We start from the raw sequence: 18,631 nt of genomic DNA on the forward strand, positions 1-18,631 counted from the left end.
CACTGTCCCCAATCTACTCTGCAATTGGAGAAGGTCTGGTTCATGTATAACCAGTATTTAGGAAAAACAGAAAGAATGAAGCACTGTTTTATCAAATAAAGAGGTTCAAATAACGATTTTTATTATGCAAACTGCTTCAAAATTCTGTTAAATCTGTCAAAAGATATCTAGTTATATATTTATGATCTTTCACTTTAAGTTAAACTTCAATTAAAAGTAAAAACTGTGTATATATATTTAATTATATATATAATATATGAAATAGAAGACACTGCAGGGTGGTGAGAATTTCAACTCTATGGCACCACCTTTTTTTTTTTATTTTTCATAGAAACTTCGAAAGTTTGTTCCCCAGTCTCTCCTGCAAGTTCCCAAATGCTTCTTTAGTTGCAGAAAATGCAGAAAGAAGAGAAGGGGAACAAAGACTCAGAAGACTGAACCCGAGAGCCAGATGGTTAATTGAACTATGAAGGGCAAAGGGAAGCCGAAAAAAACCAGACCATTAGGGAAAGATCATTTAAGGGCTCCCAGGGCTGAGGAAATCAAGTGGTATACCACTTTAAATGTTTGACCATGAACGAGTCTTTGGCGAGTCACTTTTCTAAGTTTAGGAATCAAAGGAAAAGTTGTCCCGCTGCAGATTGATCTATTTGCTGGCGGGCTGAACTGGAGATTATGGCTTCGGAGCCGGCTGTCCTTGTTGGAGGACACAATGCACCATAGATTTTTATTTTCACGAAACAGACTCCAGAGGTTTGCGGCCTTCCAGACAGCAGCTGGCGCCGGGCAGAGGCATCGCTTCGGGCCGGAGCTACTGGCGACCGCGCGGCGCTTGGCTGTGCGTCCCAGGCAGTCGGGCCAGCACCGCAGCCGGAGCCTTCCCATCCGAGCAGACGCTGTTCCCTTCTGGAAGAACTCTGGGGGCTCGCAACTGACTGTTCCTCAGCAAATTTGGGGAAGAGGAACTGGTTTAAAGGAAAGGAGGGAGTAGCTTTGGAAAAGGGTTGGCTCCTCCTTATAACTCTGGTGCCTGAAGCGGGTGAGATAGATGGTGGCCAAATAAAATGGAGATGATCCCATTTGGAGTAACGAGGATTTTTGGAAGAGCCGACGATGTGTCCTGCAACTGTCGATTTGGCAGGGGATTTGACTGAATCAACTGCTGATTCCCACTTCAAACACACCTACCCCCAGCCTGTGTTCTGACCGACTCCCAAGACTCGGGATGGGCGGGAGCGGAACAGAAAAGAATCAAAAGTCAGCCTTCCTTTGGTCTCTGTTTGTGGCAGATGCACAGCTGGCTTGGTTCAGAGAAGGTTGGTGTGTGAGTGGAAGCCAGAGCCTCTTAGCCTCTTTGGCGGGGTTTGGGTGTGGTGTGGTGTGTGTGTGCGTGTGTGTCTGTGTATCTCTGTCGGGTAAGTGGGTGGGTAGGAAGGGGTGGGGAGAGGGGTTAGGTGGGAAGATTGAGCTGAGTCTCTTATACCGCGTCTCAGCTGCGGACCCCCCACCCCCACCCCCGCCCCGCCACCCCATCCCAATCCCGACAGCGTCCAGCCCCCGCCGGCCTCCTTCCAGCTGCGCGGGGTGGAGAGGAGGGTGCCAGGAGGGCGCGAGGGCGGGGGGCGCCAAGCAGCGAGTCGAACCGCGGTGGCTGCGGGGCTGTCTCTTTAAGCGCTCCAGAGGGGCCCGGCGCGGAGGGCGGTGAGCGCGTTTCCATGGCACCGAGGCTGCGGGGGCTGCTGGGCCGCGCAGCTCGCAGGTTTTCAGTCTCTCCCGGTGGAGCAGGGGCGCGCATCTCTGCGGCCGGGGTGCCTCCAGGCTCTCCCCGTCGCTCCGCCCTCCCTCTCCCCATAGCTGGGGATGCCCTAGTGTGGCCAAGCTGTGCTGCGCCCTCCACCGAGAGACGCACCTCACTAGCCCCACGAGCCCCGCACACCAACTTCTGCCGGGCGAGCTCAACTTCTGCGCCAGGCTCGGACTTGGGCGGAGCCGGAGTGGCGCGCGGCGCGCAGCTAGGGTGGCGGCTGGAGCCTTTCTGCCCTGCAGCGATGACCTGGCGACTGTGGCTCTGGTGCTTCTGCTCCTGGGTGGCCGCCGGCTGGCCGCCAGGCAGCGCCCTTCAGCTCCGGCCGGGCATGTAAGTGGCTCCCGCGCTCCCGGACGCCAGTGGGGAGCCGGCCCCTTGCTCCTCGGCCCACTCCGGACCCGCTGCTATTCCTGCAACCAGGAGGTTCCCTCCGGGAATGAGTAGAGGACCGGAGTGGCGGGCAGGCACCGTCGGGGTCCGTAAACTGTCCCCAGCGTGTCCTCGGGGCAGAGACCGGGACGGGGCTGTGTGCTTCCCACCTGACAGAATTTCCCCCCAGAGGGTGTGTGTGTGTGTGTGTGTGTGTGTGTGTGTGTGTGTGTGTGTGTGTGTGAATTTCCCGTTCCGGAAGAGTAATTGGCTCATAATAAGTTGCGCCTTTGAAAGGGTTTTGAATGAAATCTTGTTGAACAGCTCGTTTCTTGACATGTTCTTTGTAGAGACCTAAAAGTTTTATATATATATATATATATATATATATATATATATATATATATATATTCTTTTTTTTCCCCCCGTGAGGAGTATCTCCGATTCCGAAGGAGTGGATTATTCCACAGGTTTGATGAAAGGCGAACCTTGGCTTATTCGCTGAAGTGAGGGGCTGGGGAGAGATGTCAGGGGCTGAATGCGGGGACACTTAGATCCTAGCCCCCTTGGGAGAGAACTAAAGAGTAGGAAGATGACTGAAACGCATCCTCTGAGGATGGTTTCATTTCCATATTAGAAGTGGAGAAGGCTGGGGAATTATTCGTTCTTGGTCACTGTGTCAAGCTGGGGAAATCCTAGTTTAGTCTTTAACCAATTGTCGGGTCGTCTCTACTGGCTGGAGAAGTTTGCACTGAATTGTGTAGCATCACTGGGATCATCATCGAACTGAGAGAGAAGCCAAATCTAATTCTGCTTTTCCTTTCTGCTCTTGAGCTGTTATGAATAGACACTGGAGTATTTTGAACATTTAAACGTCTTTGCTACTTCTCTGCTTCATCTTTGATTTTCTGAAATGTGACTGCTTTATAATAGGAAAATGGCTTAGATGAGTACGCAAAGCCATCTATACTTTTCCAGGTCTTGACTTTTCCTTGTCAGAAAAATACTATTTTTGGATTCATGTTACATTTCCATATTTCAGCCTTCTCATGTGAGATTCAATTTGCTACCTGGTTACTACATATGTCACTAACTATAAATCTTGAGACATGGCCAGGGTACCGGGGCATGGAAGAACAAGTCCTTGCCTACATAGTTTGTAAATATGTTTTTGGCAGAAATGCAAAGAGTTTCTGGGCAGGTGATTTCTCTTACATTGATGATTTGTCTTGTTTATCTGGAGAGAAGGTTGATTTAGGTTTTTCCTCCCCACTTTATCTCAGAAAACACATCTTACTTTGGGTAGCTTGTGGATCCATAAGCTTCCACTTCTTAGAAACTGCCTCTTATAGCAAGCTTGCTGGCTAGCCATGCTCTTATCTTTACAAGTGTTATAATTAATGTGGACCCTGGCTGCTTATTAGGTAGCCACCTATGCTCATGAGACAGAATAATCCCTTTGGGGGGCACTAAGAAACAACAGAAATACCATATCACTTTTTATATTGCTTAGCTATTTTACCTCATATTTCAATACTGATACTTTTATTGAAAAGGCTGGAAGGATGACATTGCATTTTTTTAAAGGACACTGCTACTGCAGCTCATTTATCAGGTGAGATGAGATTGGATATTTAAAACAGTATAAATTCTTGGGTGTTTAATAGACTTGCTCTTTCTGGGAGTTACTGAGATCACTCTGATGACTCTTAGTACTTTCTGAAATCTGGATGGGAAAAATTCAATAAAATTTGTGTTTGGTCCTCCCTGGTATTATAGTTAATGGTTTCTTCAGCAGGAACCATGTTGGGATTTAGTGCTAAATTTCTGCAGATGCCTTTGCAATTGTTGTATGCATGTGGAATATAACCATGTTATATTGGCTTCCACACACCTGTCCATCCATTAATTGAAGAGAATTCTTCCTGAGGTTTTTTTTTTATTGACCTCTGAGGTCCATTATCATTGAGAGCAGGCTTCTAATGAGGTGAGGGCCACTAATGAGAAGGCATCATCCTACTGACTGGCACTTATAGGTTATTAACAGATAAAATTTTATGTAGCTGATTTGTACTCGAGCAGATTTGGGAGCCTCGGCGACAACTGAAAAGAGGAAGTGACTGTGCAGCTAAATAACAGTCATCCTAAATGCAGTGCATTGTATTATAGTATATTCCTCCACAAGTGAGCTAATTTTCAAAGGGAATTTGATTAACGAAGCAAAGGATACATGACATAGGGGTATTCCAACTCTAATAATTGATCTGTCTGATGACCTTGTCTCATCACTTTTAGGAAACCTTGTATAACTAAGTTTAGGTGGATTTAAAAAATCAATATTTACAAAGAGTGCCTTCTATATAAGTGACATTGAAAATCACAGGTGATTAATACTTAACCTCTTTGAATTCTTAGTTGATGCCAGGCAAATTTCTAACTATTCTAAATGTATTATTTCATTTTATCCTGCAAATAGCCCTACGAAATAGGCACCATTATCATCTCCATTTATGATGAGAAAAGAAACACGTAAGTTCACACTCCAGGAATTCATGAGATTTGGATCCAGGTAGATTAAATTCTAGTGCTGGCGTTCTTAACAACATATGATCCCTTTCAGAACACCCAGGTCTAGTCTGTATTTCTAAGAAGTTCTTTGTAATTACTGCCTGGGGTTCTCTATGGGAGTGCAGATGGTACCTTCTATCTAGTGGGTATTGAAGAAGCTAAGGGGCTTTTTGGACTGTTGTAAAAGCTATAGGGGTCTATTGGCATTTGGTGCTGGGTATGGAGGGCAGTCTGTGTGCTAATTGTCCTGCAGTGGCTAAGATCCATCCTTACAGTAAAGATCTGATTTCTCTCCTCCTCGTTGAGACTCTTCATAAGAAACTCTCCTGCTCTCTCATGGCTGTAGGTATTTAAGTATTACAATGATGGGCTAGGCTGCAGTTGGGAATTGTGGAATGGAGAAAGCTATCCTTGGCGAGTACATTATGAATTGGGGAATTGTAACTGGTGATGGCATTTTGATAAAGGGATATTAGAGTTTACTTATGTTAATGGTCTCTGCAAATGTTTTCTAAGGGATTAAATAGACGGAAATAAACCCTTCTCCAGATCTTTGAGACATCAAAGGAAAATGACTGTAACACACTCTATTAAATTTATCCTTTGTGATGCTCTCTTGTAAACACTTGCATAATTATTGTATATAGCATGATGGAAGCAGTAAACATGGATACATTTCAGTTAAATCATGCAGGCAGAAGTATTTAAAGGCAGATCCAGTAGCTGAAGCTCCTAAGATTCGAGATAACTTGGCATACTCTGACATTCGGGAGGGATTTTAAAAAGGTATGGCTACTTGGTGACTCAGCAGTCTCCTAAACTGTTTAGGACATCTCACATCCATTCCCTAATGCAGGTATCCAATACATGTTGACATGCAAATATGTCATGATATATATACATGATATTTGCACACTTAATATCATCTGTAATTCTCCTTCTGCACTGGCCCTTGCTTTCTGTCACCTATCTTTATTCCTCTTTGTACTTTACCCGATTTATCTCTTTCCGCTGGCTTCCTTCATTGGTTCTATTCTGGTGAGACCTAGATCTCTACTTCTACCTCTCTTCTCTTCAGAGCTACAGACTTGCATTTTCAGTGATAGATTTATCATCACCATGGGGTTCAGACTCTGAATGTTCATAAAATATCTCTAGTTGTCACTGTTTCCCTCAGCATTTTCTCCCTCTGAGGTACTTAACTCATCTTCCCTTCATTTCCTATTTGAAATCTTTTTCTTTCTTTTTTTTTTTTTTTTGCTTTTTAGGGCGACACATGCGGCATATGGAGGTTCCCAGCCTAGGGGTCCAATCGGAGCTACAGCTGCCGGCCACAGCCACAGCAACACGGGATCCAAGCTGCGTCTGTGACCTACACCACAGCTCACGGCAACACTGGATCCTTAACCCACGGAGCAAGGCCAGGAATCGAACCCGCAATCTCATTGTTCCTAGTCGGATTTGTTTCCACTGCACCACGACAGGAACTCCTCCTATTTGAAATCTTATATCTGTCACTTTTCTCTGAGTTTGCTTTGTGGTTATATTATGACTTTTAGGTGAGATGATCATGAAAAGGCCTTTGTGTATGACAAGTGGACAACTAGAAATTAATATTTATATTTCTATCAGATGCCAAATTCTAGAAACACCAACAATGATATATCTCTTGAATTAGTTCTCTTTCCTGTTGCCAACACTCAAGCCCAGCCATGCTAATTTTACTCCTAGACTGTTCCGGTTGTCTCTTGGTTGGTCTTTTGTTTCGTATTCTCTTGATCCGCTTTATTTTTGTTTTATTTACAATTTAATTTTCATCAAAGTTGGTTTCTAAAGCAAAGACCTACTGACATCATTTCCTTTCTTAAAAATATCCATAAAGTAAAGTTCATGGAATAAAGTTCAAAGATCAGAATATTATTCTTAAACAGCACTTATTAGGTGCCAGGAACAACTTAAGTACTTTCCATATTTTTAACTCAAATCCTCACAACAACTCTATCAGAAGGTAATATTAGTAACCACATTTCATAATGAGGATATTGAAATCCAAGGAAGTTAAGGTTTTCCCAAGAAATTTCACAAAAGCGTATGAAACTCAGGAGAGTTTATGTGGTTATTATTTTTAAAAGTTAGGATATGGAGTTCCTGTCTTGGCTCAGTGGAAATGAATCTGATTAGTATCCATGAGAATGCAGGTTTGACCCCTGGCCTTGCTCAGTGGCTTAAGGGTCTGGTGTTATGGTGAGCTGTGGTGTAGATCACAGATGTGGCTCGAATCTGGCATTACTGTGGCTGTGGCATAGGCCAGCCGTTGGACATTGGGCTACAGCTCCCATTCAACCCCTAGCCTGGGAAACTCCATACGCCGCAGGTGCGGCCCTAAAAAAAAAACAAAAAACAACAAAAAAAAGCTAGGATATTAAGCCAGACTCTTTGACTCTAGCATCTGTGCTCATAACTATTACACTCCATTCAAGATTTTATCTTTCTGGTGTTACTCAATTTAATAAATACTTATTGAGCAATTAAAAAAATTCCTTCGGTTTCCTTCTTCTCATCAAGCACCATGAAGTGTGTAAGATTTTACTTTACCTGCAAGGTAGCAAGTTAGTCTGCCACAGTTCATAGCTGCTGACAGAAAACATGAGACTCTTGGATCAGAGACAAAGGACCTTATGAGTCAGGCTGTAGCAGGTAGTGTGAGCTTCATGTGTGCGTTGGGCTTTCCCCCTGCCCCCCAACAAAAAAAAAAACAAAGAAAAAAAGAAAAAAAATTCCATGGGGCAATGAGGAATGGCTCAAATGGATACTGCTGCACAGTGGATTTATGTCACAGTTGAGGAACCCAGGCCTTAAAAAGTATCCAGTATTATAAGTGGGCTATTAGTAGCCTTGCCCAACTTTTGCCCTTAGAGGGAGACATCATCTTTATTATCCTGCTCAGGAATGGCTCTTCCTTCTGCCCTGATAGGACACACTCTCTCTAAATCTTCCAAGGTTGTTTGTTATACAAACATTCTTCTAGAACAAAAGCCATCAGAGCTTCTTTTACAAGGTATGGAGAAATGTAAAAGACCTTAAAGAATTGTCTCCCAAACCCCTAACATTTTCCTTCCCAATTTCAGCAGTGTGGGGTTTGCTATAGCTTAAATCTCATTTTGTTCTCTTCTGTTAAATCTAGCACTCAACTTTCCAGTTCTTTTTCAGTAGGTGGGAAGTCTCTGGAACTAGATGAACACAGAGGTTTAATCAGTCAACACAAGGGGCTATGTTCTAATCCCAAGTATCTGTCTTTGCTCCACTGAAGCTGATATCAAATCACTAACCCAGTTACTTAATATGTAGCTGATTTTTTGTTACTTCCATTTAACAAATATTAATTCAGTGTCAAGTGCTTTGTTGGGTTTTGGGGATACAGAGAAGATAAGGTGATCCTCTGTCCTAGAGCAACTCATAGACGTGGGGGAGATCAATGAACAGACCAGAACCTATCCAAAAAAAAAAAAAAATTGGCAGAGATGGAACATGTAACTAGTTGGAGGAAAGAAAGAATCTAGGGCCTCAGCATAGATTTTCAAGAGTTTATTTTTCTTAAGCTGATTCATTGAGTAAGGTTTGATGGATGGTAAAGGGTATAGTGAGTTCTGCTGGGAAAGAAAGGTGAGATCTACCATCTAGGAAAAACTGTAAATTATTTTCTTTTTGCTTTTTAGGGCTGCATGTGCAGCATATGGAAGTTTCTGGGCAAGGAGGTGTTGAATTGGAGCTGCACTTGCTGGCCTATGCCACAACCACAGCAACTCAGGATCCAAGCTGCCTCTGAGACCTACACCACAGTTCAAGGCAACACTGGATCCTTAACACCCTGAGCGAGGCCAGAGATGGAACCTGAATCCTCATGGATACTAGTCAGGTTTGTTACCATTGAGCCACAACGGGAACTCCATAAACAGTTTTCTTAATGGTATGTCTGAAGGGAAGAATATAAAAGGAGCCCCAGTAGAAGATGAGTTTAGGGCAACTAAGAGGGGATAACTCAGTAAGGGTCTTGCATATCAAGTTGAGAGCTTTGGACTTATAATGAGGAGCCAGGAAGTGACTGTCTGAAAGCAGAAGAGGAAACTAATCTGATTTGTGTTTATTGACTGAAGAATGGACTGGTGAGGGAGGAAACGAGAGATGGGAGCCCAACTAGGAGCTCCCTTCAGCAGTAGAGAGAGAAGTGGTGTGAGTCATAAAAGGAAGAGGGGTGGTAAGGGAAGAAGAGGAAGATTCCAAAGATTACTACCAAGAGGAGTTGATGAATGTGTGTGAGAGAGAAAGAAGAGTTGAGTTGGCCTCTGGGTAACAGAGAAAATCAGAAACACAGGAGATGGAGGAGCCTGAGGGGAGAAGAGGGTAAGCTCAGCAGTGGCCATCTGCCCACATATGTGTCTGTTGTGTCTCACATGGAGACATCCTAGAGAAGCTCCACAGAAGGGCCTGAGGCCAGAAGAGTGGTCTTGGCTAGAGCTGTGTTTGCTGTTGAAGTGGCAGGAGACAAGTAGGTATAAAAGTGAGGAAAAGAGATTATTGAAGAAGGAAACTTGGGGATTCTAATATGTGAGAGGAGGACAGATAAAAAAAGACCCAAGGATATTAAGAAACTATTTGAGAAGAAGGAAAGAGGGAGTGTAAATGCCATGGAAGGCCTACAAGAATGTAAAGTAAAAGAGGAAGATGGAAAGTAGAAAGGGTCTCTACTGAAAAGTAATTGAATTAGTTACCCAAACACACCTGATGGAAGAACCGTGTTTTGATTGAGAACTTAACTCTGGCTGCCATCACTTTCAGTCATGGTGACAAGGAAGTGGAAACCCCTGGAGAATGATGGAGTGTGTCTGCAGTCTTGCTGGACTAAACATTTATTCCATGTCTGCCATTATTCTCAGCCTCATGATTCCCATTGCCAGACATGACAGGAGAAAGGGCTTCCTGCTGTCCTGCTCCAGCAGAATTAATGACAGGTGAGGCACACCTTAAGCTCAATCACCTTCACCAAGAAATTTTCCTTGGTTCTGTGGAGATTATAAAGATGGGCTTGTTTATGTCCCCAAGGAACTTCTAAAAATGTTCTTTGTGGTAGGATAGTCAAGTACCATGAAGGACTTAGACCAAAGTATGAGTGAAATTTAAAAGGAAGGAGAAAGCAGATTCATGAGAGGACATGATGGAAAGCTTCATGGAAGTGGTGGCCTTTGAAGGGGAGGTAGGATTCAGAGCAGAAGAGCATCCATTACAGGAAGAGAGCAGAGCATGGCATGGCCTCAGAGGCTGTCATAAGAGGGAATATTTTCTAGGGAGTATGGATACTTATTAAATGGTGTTGCCATCATTGCCTCCATGCTCTTGCAGCTCTATGCTCCCCAGGGTACCCTGGGGGCCCTCAGTGCAAGCCACACTTTCCTTTATTCTCAGTGAACTTCCTGCCTCCTTCATCTCTTCCAGGCTATAATGTCTAAGACCCAGCACAAAAGTCATCTGTTTTGCAGATTCTTTCAGGTCCCTCAGATTGGATTAATTGGCCGTCGTTCTGTCCTAGCAACCTGCATTGACATTTGCATGTCATAGGTATGTGAAGATCTCCAGTTTCTTTAAAGAAACCTGTTTGATAACAATGTGATAATGACAAGGACATATTTGGAATAAGTAAAGGCTTTTCCAGCCAACTGTTTGTAAAGTCAGCTCCTGGTCTACAAAGTATGTGGCTTGTCAACTCGTGATCTGGGAAGCCTCTTCTGTCACTCTTCAGTGGACAGTTTTCAGTGGTGTTAAGTGTTCCTTTTCATTGATATGGTTAATTAAGAATTGACAGTAATTCTGAGCTTTAAAAGTGGCTTTTACTCTTGAGGAAAGAGGCAATCCCAGGAGACTGGAGGTTCGGTGTCTCTGAATTATTAAGAAAACTGTTTTCATGGTTCAGTGTAGTGGATTCTGATCGGAATCAGGAGAAAGGCAACCTAATTTTGAATTTATCTTTTTTTCTTTCCCTCAAAGCACTAATCTTCATTTGCAGTACTTCTAGATTTTGTGTCACACTGTAAAGGGTTTGATTTATAGACAAACGTTATGTGATAATAGAATAATAGTCAAATTGTATCGCTTTTTTATTTATGGTGGAGTTTAAAGAAATTTTGGCTATCCCAGCTTACAGAGTCCCAGAGATAAGAAAACTGTTCTCAGCATGAATAAACTGGGAATGTATCTTGACATCAAAAATTTATTTTCTAATGCCTTTCACGGTTTGCTCATGCTGAGAACCACTTCTTATCTTTTGAACTTTTGAACTCTCTCTGTATCGGGATGAGCAAAAATGAACACGGGTTTCCTTTCAATGTACTGAAATAGCACATGTAAAATAAAACAAGTCGAAACTCAAGACACAGCAATACACACTGGCCAATTATGTGATAACAGAATAGTATTTGTATTGGGCTTTAGGCACGGTATATGCACTACTGAAATGAATTTTGACATAGGAAACACAATAGGCAGCAGCCAATAAAAGGTGTGCCTTAGATCTTTTATAAAGCACATCTTGCTGAAATTCAACTGACAGTAACAAGTTGGGGCCAGGAAACAACTCAGTCAGCATTCTCATTTCATAAATCTATTTACCGTAGAAACCCCATTAACATTTTAATTGTTTCACAGCTAAAGTTGCTCTCAGTGCCACCTTTAAAAGGGCTCAGGCTCATTAAAATTTAAGGGACCAGGGACTTCATAGTCTATTCTGATGACCTCGTGAGGGTTGCAAAGGGTCTACATATATGTTTGGCTCACTGAACAACTGAGGGATTCTTTGTAATGGTTAAGTGTGCTCCCAGGAAGTTGTTGTATTGCCCCATTTCAGTCCCACTGGAAAATTCTCTCCCCATCTCCCTCATATGAATCCTAAGGCCTCCTATAGTCCTGGTGAATATTTTCCTCCAACTTTTATATGGTTGCCCACATTAATTCTACACCGAGATTTTAATTTCATTGAAGGCAAAATATGAGCCCAATGATTATAGAATTTAAACTGGTAGTTGATAATTTACCTTCAACCCATGTTTCTCCAGCTCCCCTATTGCCCCCTCCCAGATAAAAATGTACCCCAAACTTATTTATAAGCATTGAGAGGTTTTTTTTTTTTTCCTCCCCTTTTCAGGGTCAAACCTGCAGCACATGTAAGTTCCCAGGCTAGGGGCCAAATTGGAGCTCCAGCTACAGGCCAACACCACAGCCATGATAACACCAGATCTGAGCTGCATCTGCCACCTACACCATATCTTGTGGCAAAGTCAGATCCTTAACCCACTAAGCGAGGCCAGGGATTGAACCTGCAGAACCTACATCCTCAAGGACACTATGTTGGTTCTTAATCTGCTGAACCACAATAGGAACTTCTCATAAACATTGGGAGTTCTTGTTCTGGCTGTGCCAGAAATTAGCTGGGTGCGACTGTAACCTCTCTGGTTTCTAGTTTCTCATTGGTCTGTTAAAACAAATGTTCCAAGAGATACATATGCTTCGAGGATTAACCAGCCTTAAATTTGTCCCTAATGTGACTTGTTATGTGCAATTATTTAACACTGGTTACTTAAATGTAAGGCAATGTCTGCCTAAGACATTATTTTTCTGTTTGGCTTTAGTCTGTGTTAAGCTTTCCCTCAAAAGATGTTGTTGAAGGGTTCTTTTTCTCTAAAGAATGTTTCTTGTTGGTAATAATGAAACATCCTCATTTGCTTATGGAGATAAAATATTTGATTTCCTAAGGGAAAACTACGATGGAGGTATGTAAGTACTAATATCAAAATGGTACAGAAGCCTGTACCATCAAAGTGCATTAAAAACCAGGAAGTTCCAAGATCATCTCACTATGAATTGTTATTTGGGGTCCTGAGAATCTAGTCTTAATCCTGGGTTTGGCAGTGATATTAGGATGCAGATTATAGAAAGACAATAATAACTGGGAGCATGTATTCCCTTATCCTTTTTACCATGTGATTTTTGTGTGTTTATAAACCTGAAGAGTGAGGTGAACTACGTTTGTGTGGTGTTTCTGGAAGTACTTTCTATGGGCTTTGCCTACATTGTGTGTTCAGTTTCCACATACTCTATTTTGTCTTTGAAAAATGGTTTTCCACTCATTGACAGAAGATTTTGGTTTGTAGTAATAAATAATGAACAGAGTAGATTTTAAGGAATCTTATGTCAGCATGGTGCTTTTTTTTTTTTTTTGTCTTTCTGCCATTTCTTGGGCCATTCCTGTGGCATATGGCAGTTCCCAGGCTAGGGGTCGAATCGGAGCCATAGCTGCTGGCCTAAGCCAGAGCCATAGCAGTTTGGGATCTGAGCCACGTTTGTGACCTACACCACAGCTCATGGCAATGCCAGTTCCTTAACCCACTGAGCAAGGGCAGGGATCGAACCCGCAACCTCATGGTTCCTAGTTGGATTCGTTAACTACTGAGCCACGATGGGAACTCCCAGCATGGTGCTTTTTACAGGCCAAATCTGCACCAGAGGCTCCTGAAATCCTTTTGTTTTAGGGGGTACATATGTCAGTTTCACCAACTCTTTTTTATCTTATACTTTTCATAAAATTTATTTCTCTTTCCAGTGGCATTTTGTCTACATGATATCAGCACACAAGCTTCCCTCTTTATTCCTTAAATTATTTACTCATCTTAAGTTTATACAGTAGACTGGTTTACCTGACAGTATGTGTTCAAATTAAAAATAGTTTCACAATCCCTTATCCAAAATTTTAAAATTCAAAAAGCTCTAAATACTGGCTGGTTGTATTTTGTTGTTCTCATCTATCACAGACTAATTTGGTGGCAAAACCTACACTGAGCTGATGTGAATCTAATTATAGACTTTATTCAATATGAAAATGCTTAAGTTTCTTTAAAGAAATATTAATGGGCTTGGTTAGGGTGTGACTCGACACTTCTGGGCATGTATGCACCATATTGGCTTTCTAAAATCTGAACAATTCTGAATTCCAAAGCAGTATGCCCCAAGGAACTCATATACTTTTTCTAACCTATGTTTGTAAATATGATATTTGAAGAACACACTGATTTTCAAAAGGTGATTTAAACTTTAAAATTTTCTTATTTGGACATTTTTTTATATATAAAATGAGGAATTGATTTTAAGTAAAGGTGTACCACCTATTTTTGTTTGTTTAAATTCTGGATGTTGGTTGGAATAAAGCAGGTAAAGTTCAGCTTCTTGTGCCCCCCCCACCTTAAAAAAAAAAACAAAACTTCAAAAGGAGTTCCTGCTGTGGCTCAGCAGGTTATGAAACCCAGGATAATGTTCATGAGGCTGTGCGTTTGATCCCTGGCTTCTCTCAGTGGGTTAAGAATCTGGCATTGCTGCAAGCTGTGATGCAGCTCAAGTCCCATGTTGCCATGGTTGTGGTGCAGGCCTGCAGCTGCAGCTCTGATTTGATCCCTAGTTTAGGAACTTCTATATGCTGCTGGTGGGGCTGTACAAAGAAAAAATTAAAGAAAAAGCTTTATCATTATATTAATGGATTTTCTAAAATCTGAGATCCCAAAATTTTATAACGTACTTTGTCAAAGGTAAAAACAAAGTTAGTGGATTTTATCGCTGGAAAAATCTCCACTTTAATAATTAGAAAATAGAGATTAGATAATCTCTTAAAGGTAATGTATGAAAATGAGTCTGCTGTAATTCTGTCAAGCCCATGACATCTATATGAAAGAAGCAAAATCAGTAACATCCATGGAACAGGATCTCCATGCCAGACAGTATGGCAAGGGCTTTCTATATTGTTTCATTTTATTTTATCTGAACTATAAACATCGTGCAATTGTACTGTGCCTCCAATATTGAAAAATCATTATTTAGGGATAGCAAATAAGGCAAAAAACTTTCTGCAATTTAGATATTTTATTCATTCCAATTTCATTTTCTGTGCAGGAAGAACAAAACTTATTTCATCCTACTCTTAGTTACTTTTCATGATGTTTAATTCCAGAGGGTAAACTGGTCTATTGAAGGGTAGGATTGTCTGGTTAGGATCAGTCTGCTGGGCCCCGTAGTACTCGATTCAATATTAATAGAAGTAGACTTTGAAGTCTTTTGCTCTCCTCTGCCTCATAAACTTTCCTATTTCACTTTCTTCATAAATTTTATTTTGTTTTGTGAAATCTTTATTTTGACTCCAACAAGCTATTATATTTTTTAGCTTGTATTTGTGATAGATCTATAGCTGTTTAGACCCTAGTAAGCTATTAGTTTCCAAGGAGAGTCAACCAAAATGCCTAACTCACTTTGCATTTCATATTAAATATGCTTATGATATTCTTTTTTGTACGTGGAATCTGCATGACCACATGTTGCATTATTAATGGCCTCCCCAAGGCTTTTCTTCTTGCTGTGACTACTTCAATTATCTCAGAGTTTAAGCTCTTCATCTGGTAGCATAGGTGGGAATTTATGTTTCTGCCATGACTTTCTAGCATGGCAGGAAAGAGGCCTGTGCCGAAGAAAACAGGGGTCCTCTGAAGGTGGGATAGGGGAGTTCTGGGTCCCCAAGGGCAACAGACATTTCAAGAGAGCCTAAGGGCCTGGAAGAAAAGTTAGTTCTAAAGGAACTAAGAAGCCCAGGGAAGGCACTTTTATATCTGACACACTGGCCAAGAATTGGACATGAGGAAGAAGTAAATGGTCTCACTAAGGAGGAGGGTTACACATGGGTAGGCTTATAAGTGGGGCTTCCGGCCTCTGTTCAGTGTGACAACAAGAGATAGTAGGGCTTTTGACCTACAGACAAATTAAATGCCACCTGTCAAAAAAGTGAGTCTTATGGCTGAGTCTCTGCAGTTGTGTGAGATGGAAAACATATTTGTGAGGAAGCAGCTAGGAATGGAAAGTCTGAATTAAAATAAATTATTGCTTGAAGGAAAGATAAATGCCTAGTCTGATTGAACCTGAGGCTAGCAGTGAATCTATTACATGAACATATCATCACTGTCTGTTTAATTGTGTACTTCATTTGCCTACGAAATAAAATTTGTTTTCTCTTGAAAATCATCTTTAAAATTTCTGTGTGTTAGCAGAAGAATTGGAAATGACCTAAATGTCCAACAGTGAGGAAATAGTAAGGTAAATTATGGTATATCCTTACGATGGAACATTTATGTAGCTATTAAAAATGATGTTTACAAAGGATTTTAATGCTCTATAAAATGCTTATATTATAATAAATCAAAAAAGCAGGATGCAAATGTCTGCAACAGCATGATTTTATATATAAATGTATAAATGTAAAGACAATAAGCACGAAAGGAGGAGAATACCTCAAAGTGTTTTAATTGTGTTTATCTCTTGGTGGTGAATTATGGATAATTTTAATCCCCTCATCTACAGTTGTCAATTTTTGCCAACTTTTCTAAAATGAATATCTATTACTTTTTTATTAGGAAAAATACTTTAAAAAAATTCTATTTGCTTCTAAAATAGTTTTCTGACCTGACATATGTTACTGAGCAGTCACTTGAAGGCAACTTTGTAAGACTACTGTTGAGGACACCAGTGCCACCAGATTATTTGAAAAGAACCTTTATGGTTCATTTGTATTTCATTAAAAACATGCTGTTATGTAGTCTTTATCTGGGTTGCTATTATTTATTCTAGTGATGCCCCCCCCCCCAAAAAAGATAACATTGTCCTCTGTTTAAAGGTTCTGGAAGCATCCTAGAGCAAGAGGGAAGAGATAGCTTTACCAGCTGACTCCAGTCTTGTAATCTGGCTCCCAATTTACTGACATAAGCATATTCAGGAACAAGTGGGCCGTAAACATGGCTTCTTCACACCCATAGTTAATGACTCAGAATTACAGTCCTACATTTAATTTACTAGATATTAGTGGTGCTGTAGATTGCTAAATACTTGAACAAATATATCACCTTTTTCCCTAATCCAAAAGATGAGCATACTTTGACTTGGCTTTTAGGTGACTCTTACTTTTGTAACCAGTTGATGACATTTAGAAATATTTTGCTTACGTAGAACTCGATTTTCTGGCAGCCTATCTACCTGGAAAATAATTGAGAATCAGGAAGTAAATAATAATAGTAACAAATAGAAATAGCTAACTCTCATTGTTATTCTTTTAAACTCTGTAAAGTGCTTTATCTCATTATCTCATTTAGTCTTTGTATAATTGTATGTAATTGTATTGCTCTTCCTACTTACAGATGAGAAAACTGAGGCTCAGAATGGTTGAGTAGCTTCTTTAAGGTCACATACTAGTTTCTGGATCTAGAAGCTAACTACATTCCAAAGTCCAAACATTTGGTTGACTATTACAGTAAATAAAAAATGCAAACAGATGTCATAAAATCTTTACTCAGAAAATGCTGGATTTTAAACTTCAAGTTCCCAAGAAAGAATCATTCTGTTTTTCAAATGACTTTAGCAAATAGACAAACAATATATTTGATAAGAGGGAAAGAGGACTTCTAGAAGCAGGAATTGATAGCAAAACAGAAGATATGGCTATAGACTGAAAGTGAGAGGAGCTGAAAACATTAGAATATATTTCCAAGACTTCTGAAAGTTTATATTCTGGATTGCTTAGGTAAGGCATCTTGTCCACTTTATTAAGTATATCAAAGAGTAAATAAGGAACTTTATCATGGAAGATTTATCCTCTCAGGAAAATGTTAAGTTCAATATAGTCCTAATTTCTTTTACAAATATCTAATTTTATTATATAATTTCTACATTTTATTGTGGAAATATTAGAATATACTTATGAGGTAACAAAATAAAAATCTCTCAATCTCACAAACAGAGATATCCACTGTGAACATTTGGGAAGAGCTACACAATATAAATACACATGTAAATATAAATATGCATGTTTATGTTTTAACAAAATGGGATCATGATTTACTTTTTAAAATTGTCTTCATATACTGTTTTATGAGCATATTTTAAAATGTCATTTGATTATAAAAGTAGAGAAGTGTATATTTGAGAATAATTTTCTTCCAGAAAGAATACAACTCAAACATTTATTTGATGCTTATTAATCTAGAAAAGAATTCCATGTGAATCAGTTCATTTCTTAATTATGCCATATCAGTGAGGCACTGATGTACTTGAGTTATCTTTATGCCACAGAGCTCCCATTGTTCTCCTCTATTTAGATTAAACCTTTTAAAGTAACTTCTTTTTTTTTTTTTTTGTAAAGAAAAAAGGATCAATAATGAGGGTGATAATTTAAGAGTGTTTTGAAAGAAAGAGTACATATTCCCTGGCTGGAGCTGATGTGATTTAAAGCCATCTGCTTCTTTTACTTGAAATGCCGTTAGCTTTGTATCCATCAGCCTACTTAATTCAGGGGGAGGGCCAGGGCCAGCTTCCAAAAGCTATGTTTTCATGTGCTATTTCATTTGACAAAGATTTATTGAACACCTACTTTGTGTGGATCCTGGGTGAGATGTTTACTTAATGCAAAGAGGTGTAGAATGTGCCCTCTGTACTCAGAGACATGAAATCTAATAATGAAAAAAAAAGCCCAAATGAAAAGATAATTATAATTCAGTAACACAGAGGGAAGGTATAGGGAGAAGGGTGAGCTTAGGGGGAGATAGGAGCACACGGGAAAGTTCTTTAGGCACAGAGGTCCCTGCATGGAGAAGTGGATTGAGAGTGAGAAGGTAGGTGGGAGGTGAGGGGAAGGAGGATGATGAGGTATGTTTTAAGTAGAAGGACCCCATGTCTAAAAGGTTTGGGGGACTAGAGAAAAAGTATGCTGTTTTTAGGGTCATGGATATTAGGATATAAGGTGGAACAATGCTTGAGAAATGA

General features: G+C 40.6%; 1 protein-coding gene across 1 annotated transcript in view; it reads left to right on the top strand.

Annotated features, from left to right (window-relative positions):
- Positions 1 to 1,225: 1,225 nt before the first annotated feature.
- The window catches only part of LOC125110881 (multiple epidermal growth factor-like domains protein 6), a 587,667-nt gene continuing 570,261 nt past the window's right edge, over positions 1,226 to 18,631 (top strand). The window contains exons 1-2 of the mRNA XM_047752542.1: positions 1,226 to 1,378; positions 1,494 to 2,137. Of these exons, the coding sequence (XP_047608498.1) occupies positions 1,226 to 1,378; positions 1,494 to 2,137 (797 nt within the window). The remainder of the gene's footprint in view (positions 1,379 to 1,493; positions 2,138 to 18,631) is intronic.

Source organism: Phacochoerus africanus, chromosome 1, assembly GCF_016906955.1.
Source record: "Phacochoerus africanus isolate WHEZ1 chromosome 1, ROS_Pafr_v1, whole genome shotgun sequence".
In the NCBI taxonomy this organism is placed as follows: domain Eukaryota; kingdom Metazoa; phylum Chordata; class Mammalia; order Artiodactyla; family Suidae; genus Phacochoerus; species Phacochoerus africanus.